The 5421-nt window shown below is 46.2% G+C and overlaps 1 protein-coding gene across 1 annotated transcript; it reads left to right on the top strand.

Moving 5' to 3' along the window:
- The first annotated feature begins 776 nt into the window (after positions 1-776).
- On the top strand, positions 777-4462 carry LOC147239259 (uncharacterized). Its single transcript, XM_086195123.1, has 2 exons — positions 777-914; positions 1305-4462. The coding sequence occupies exons 1-2, from the start codon at positions 879-881 to the stop codon at positions 3468-3470; spliced, it is 2202 nt and encodes a 733-aa protein (XP_086051249.1). The 5' UTR covers positions 777-878; the 3' UTR covers positions 3471-4462.
- Positions 4463-5421: the final 959 nt, after the last annotated feature.

Below are 5421 nucleotides of genomic sequence, written 5' to 3'. Positions count from 1 at the left end.
TCATCAACACAACCGTCATGAGAGAAGAAACGCTTCAAAGAAGGCCTGAAGACGACTGCTCTTGACGGCTCAAACAGAGGCTGCAGCTGGCAGACAGCATGCGAGGCGGCGTGGAGCACAGTCCCTGACGGTGGCGGTGGGCGATGCTGCTGACAGGCGCAAGCTAACCAACATAGCTGCAGTTTGATTTTAGATTGAACACACAGAGACGCTGAGAAGAAGATATCTGTCCTCACGCGATTCATCCGCCGCCATCATCTTATGTCACCCTAACCCACAGCTGGAGCTCAATGCACCTGCTGATGCTAATGTTAGCTGCTAATGTTAGCTGCTGATGTGAGACTGAGTCAGTCCAGGTCTGCGACATGAGACTCACAGTTCCTGCATACTCACAGGTCACACCAGACTCACACATCGGAGGAAAACAAAGTCTCAGCGTGAGTCAGGAGGAAGTGAAAGATGGAGAAGGACGAGTCCTACCGCGGGCGTCCCAGTAGTACGCGTGGGTGACGCTCCGAAAATCAACTGTCAAAGTCAAGTCAACTCCCGCTCATTCACCACAGGTGGCATCTCCTCGCTCTACAACCGTCACACTCGTGCCGACGGCAGCAGGACTTCAGAGTTCGTGGTGAGATCACAGTCGTAATTCTGAGGGTGAACTCAGACTGAATCATCACTGTCAGTCTTCTTGTCACTCACAGTGATGTCATCTGGCAGTCATCATCATGGTCACGTCCTATAATAGCACGACTTCATCTGACAAAGGAGAGAAAAGTTCTCCTGGAAACAAACCACCACAACGACACCCACATCAACCCAAAGACGACCGTCTGACGCCTCTTGTTCAGACATTCTGTTCAAGGTTTAAGGAAATAAACATGAATTCTAAGGAACAGCGTTGGCAGGATGAACCGGTAAAGAATTTTCACCATTTAACGTCACTGGCACAAACACCAGATGGTGAAAATGGTGATGTGCTTTTTCTATTTTGCAACATGCTACATGTACAATAAACATGTACTATAAACATGTACTATATGTACATGTTTATTGTACATGTTTACTTTAGGATCCTTTTGATCAAAGTTTGTGTTGTCTTCTGTTCTTTTTCTATACGCGTGAACAAGTGATTGGGGCTGAGGTGGCGCTGTCTTCGCTGTCATGGCTACTACCTGTGTCCCAATCACCTGCTCGACCTTAAGTCTCGTTACTGTACTATTTGGGTTGCCATCTTGTAACCCTAACCCAACAACAACCTTGACAGTTTTGGCGCTAATGTGAAGCTGACATGTTTTCTCTTTCAGCTATGGAGACCGAGCAAAATACAAGAGGAATGCCTGAGGAAATACCTGGAATCAGAGGGAATACCTTTGTCTTGTGTTGGATGCAATTGGACAGAGTCTCACAAAACTCCGTTGGACCAGACACCTCAGAGCAGCCAGTCCCTCAGCGACTCCTCCCTGAGTGAGCCTGAAGATGCCTCAGACGAGAACACACTCAAATGCAACATGAGGACGACCACCGACACGACACGTGCCTGGTGGCAAAAGGAGGAGGAGGAGGAGGAGGAAGATGACAGGCAAGAAGAATCCAGCACAGAAAGTGCTGAGTCCCTTCAATACTCTTCAGAGAGTGAGGATGATGAAAGGGCAGCGTCTCCTCTGTCGGTGGAGGATCTGCAGGAGTTCGCCATGCGTGCTGCTCCTGAAGAGGAAGTCATCCAGTGCAGGATCACCAGGGACCGGAGCAGTTTTTACCCGGTTTATTACCTCCACATGGAGAGGGAAGACGGAGAGAATGTCTTTCTAATGAGCGCCAGAAAAAGGAAGAAGTGCAGAACTTCAAACTATGTGATTTCTACAGATTACTCGAATCTGTCAAGAAAGGCCAGCGGCTACATTGGAAAACTGAGGTCCAATTTGCTGGGTACCAAGTACACAGTTTATGACTGTGGAGAAAACCCGGAGAAAACAAACTGGAAAGGGAGTGAAGCAGTGCGGCAAGAGCTAGCAGCCGTTAGCTATGAGAGGAGTGATCATGGGTTTTGGGGTCCCAGGAAAATGAAAGTGGTCATCCCTGGTATCCAGGAGAATGATGCCAGAGTGAGCATTCGTCCGAAAAATAAGCAGGAAACCCTCCTGATGCGGCTAGCAAACGATGACACGGATCAACTGATCAGCCTGCAGAGCAAGAGCCCCAGCTGGGATGACCAGGCTCAGGTATTCTCTCTCGACTTCAACGAGCGAGTCAAAGAGATGTCTGAGAAAAACTTCCAGCTCGTCCACCCTGAAAATGAGGACTACGTGGTGATGCAGTTTGGGCGCGTGTCTGAGGACGTCTTCACCATGGACTACTCCTTCCCCATGTGTGCCTTTCAGGCGTTTGCCATTGCCCTCTCCTCTTTTGATGGCAAACTGCCATTTGGTGAGGTGATTTCCTCGTGGACAAAAGGCACTCAGAAGTCCTACAGGACCACCCAATATGAGAGCGCAAGTGAGGACGAAGAGGAAGAAGACAATGATGAGAGGCTTGTCTCTCCATCTTCAAGTGATGGAAGCCAACTGTGTGATGAGGAAATTCAGGACATAGAAGACGACACGGATTGGAAGAGAGAAGGGACAGCTTCACTAGGTGTGTTGTCCCCTCTCTCCACCCCCAGGCACGAACCCACAGGGAGTGAACCGAACTTAAGGTCATCATCTCCTCTGTTTGTGGACGATCTGCATGAGCTTGCCATGTGTCCTGCTCCCAGAGAGGAGACCATCAAGTGCAGGATCACAAGGGACCAGAGCAACGGCTTCCCCGTTTATCAGCTCCACACGGACGGGGAAGATGGAGAGAAGGAGTTTCTAATGGCCGCCAGAAAAAAGACGTGCAAAACATCCTACTACCTGATTTCCACTGACCCAACAAATGAGTCCAGAAAAGCCAGGAGCTGCATTGGAAAACTGAGGTCCAATTTCCTGGGTACCAAGTTCACAGTTTACGACAGTGGAGAAAACCCAGAGGAAGCTACTGTCGCAGAGAGTGAAGCAGTGCGACAAGAGCTAGCATCTATTTGCTACGAGGCCAATGTTCTCGGGATGTATGGTCCCAGGAAAATGAGGGTGGTGATCCCTGGCATCCTAGAGAATGATGCCAGAGTTTGTGTTCGTCCCATAAATAAACAGGAAACCCTTGTGATGCGCCAGGCCAACAACAACATGGATCAACTGATCACCCTGCAGAGCAAGAGCCCCATCTGGAATGACCAGAGTGAGTCCTACACTCTTGATTTTGGAGGGCGAGCCACACTGACGTCTGTCAAAAACTTCCAGCTCGTCCACCCTGACAATGAGGACTATGTGGTGATGCAGTGTGGGCGCGTGTCAGAGGACGTCTTCACCTTGGATTACTCCTTCCCCATGTGTGCCTTTCAGGCGTTTGCCATCGCCCTCTCCTCCTTGGATGGCAAACTGGCCTGTGAGTAATGCAGTAGTGCCTGCAGTGCCCTTCACTCAGACCCCCTAAGACGGCCGCGGCCAAATCCAGTCCTACATGGGCCATCTTGACTGTGCAACGGAGGCCTTTCAACCTTTCAGCAGTGGTGAAAATACAGTGCAACTATGGGACCTACAAGTCTGATGGCTGACATGCAGAAACATTTCAGGGAAGGGTGTTGAATATTTCTCTTTCCCAAAGCCAAAACCAAAGAAGAGAGATGGTAGGAACATCTGGATCCTGCACAGAACCTGCAAACTGCCAGCTCTCTGATCGAGGATCCAAGCTTGAAGAAGGGGGGAGGGGATTTCTTATGAGTTACTTTTATTCAAATTGTTTTTGTAGTGTCATTGTTATTAAAAGACAACACAAAGCCAACACAACATTATTTTTAAAAGCTATATGGATGATGAAGTGTCATATTCAGAGTTGTTTCTTTTTATGTTATTTATTGATGTGTTCCAATCCATTTGGGATTATTATGAATTACAAATGCGTTAAGGGTTTGATAAAGGGGTCAACACTCGACAAACATATAACGCTTGTTTTTATATTGTATTGTTTTAAATAAATGTTCTCATTCATCAGAAATTAAAAAACAAATGGATGATAAAAACTCAGCGACGGTGCTCATCTTTCATAGAAAAGTGATGTTGTTGCCATAGAGACAGAACAGCGCCGTGTTTTCTGCGTTTCATCGTAAGTGCATCCTGTCAGAGCTTTGATGGCCCCATCAGAGACGAGCTGGTGTGTGAAGACGCTCGTCTCCATCGACTGTCAGAGTACACGCGAGGACAGAACTTTAAAAATGAAATTTTCCAAAGTTGTTGCATCGACCATCAAATGAAAACGGTGTCATTTCTTCGTCATGACGGCTGGAGATTTGTTCAGTGTGCCTTTGTAGCAGGAACCATGCTTCCAACACAGAATGTTTTCTTAATGTTTTTTTTTTAAAGTTTTTTATGAGATAATTGGTAAAGTCAATACACATTTTGGTTTTACACGAGTAAAACAGAACATTTTACAAACAAGCAGCATCTCCTCAGCACAGCTTGGTCATTCTTACACTGAAATCAATCAGTGTGTACTTCCCACGAAGAAAATATATATAAAAAATGACATTCTGCAATTACAAAAAATATTCACATAGAAAAAATAGTAATATTAATATTCATTTGGGACATACAAATTTAAAGCTGACGTTTTAATTCCTCCCACAGTTCCATCAATCAAAATGTGCCGTCCTTGTCTGTCTACATGAGTTTTTTCAACCGTGAGGCCGAAAGATTGTGTTTCAAAATGGCAACACCTCTTTTCCTCCCTCCTTGTACGATGAGTTAAAAACTTGGCCCACCCATTCTCTTCTGAGCTTCTGATGCTGCCTTTCATCCAGAAGAGTCCCCTGGAGTACGGCAATTTGACAGTTTATTTGTTTTAATTGGGACATAATTTTTTTCCTCTTTATGGGATGGTTGAGACCATTTATGTTATAACTAACCACCTTGAGAGTATTCATCATAAAAACTTAGAACATAAAGAAGTAAAACTGACACGTACGCTGCAAGCTGCATAAAAACAAAAAACAGTGGACCAGCAAATAACAATGTTGAACATAATAAGTCCTTCCATGTGACCCGTGGATCGCCCTTGTAATAAGAACAATTAACAAAAAAACAAACAAAGGGAGTACCACTCCCGGTTTTTCTCGTGTTTAGCTGTTTTGTCCTCCGCGTCACTCACTCTATGCTCCGCTTCCCCCATTCTTCGCTCAGAGTCGTCTGTGCGTGTGGCAAATCTGATAGCTTGGACTCCATTCTGGTGAAGGAGGCTTTTAAGTCCCAGAACAAGTCTGTTTTTTCCTGTTGAAGTTTTAGGAACTCTGCCAACACATCGTTGTCCGTGTTAGCCCCGGTGTTCGCCGTACCGTTAGCATCTCCACTT

The sequence above is a fragment of the Aulostomus chinensis genome, chromosome 23, assembly GCF_037954235.1.
Source record: "Aulostomus chinensis isolate RoL2024-O1b breed Wild chromosome 23, RoL_Achi_v1.0, whole genome shotgun sequence".
Classification (NCBI taxonomy): domain Eukaryota; kingdom Metazoa; phylum Chordata; class Actinopteri; order Syngnathiformes; family Aulostomidae; genus Aulostomus; species Aulostomus chinensis.
The sequence above is the reverse complement of the archived record's forward strand: the minus strand, read 5'-3'. Positions and strand labels throughout refer to the sequence as shown.

Excerpts from the sequence above, each read along its gene's own strand:
- LOC147239259 (XM_086195123.1), top strand. The coding sequence starts at position 879 with ATGAATTCTAAGGAACAGCGTTGGCAGGATGAACCG. Across the intron at positions 915-1,304 it reads AGCGTTGGCAGGATGAACCG|CTATGGAGACCGAGCAAAAT; the intron begins GTAAAGAATTTT and ends TTTCTCTTTCAG.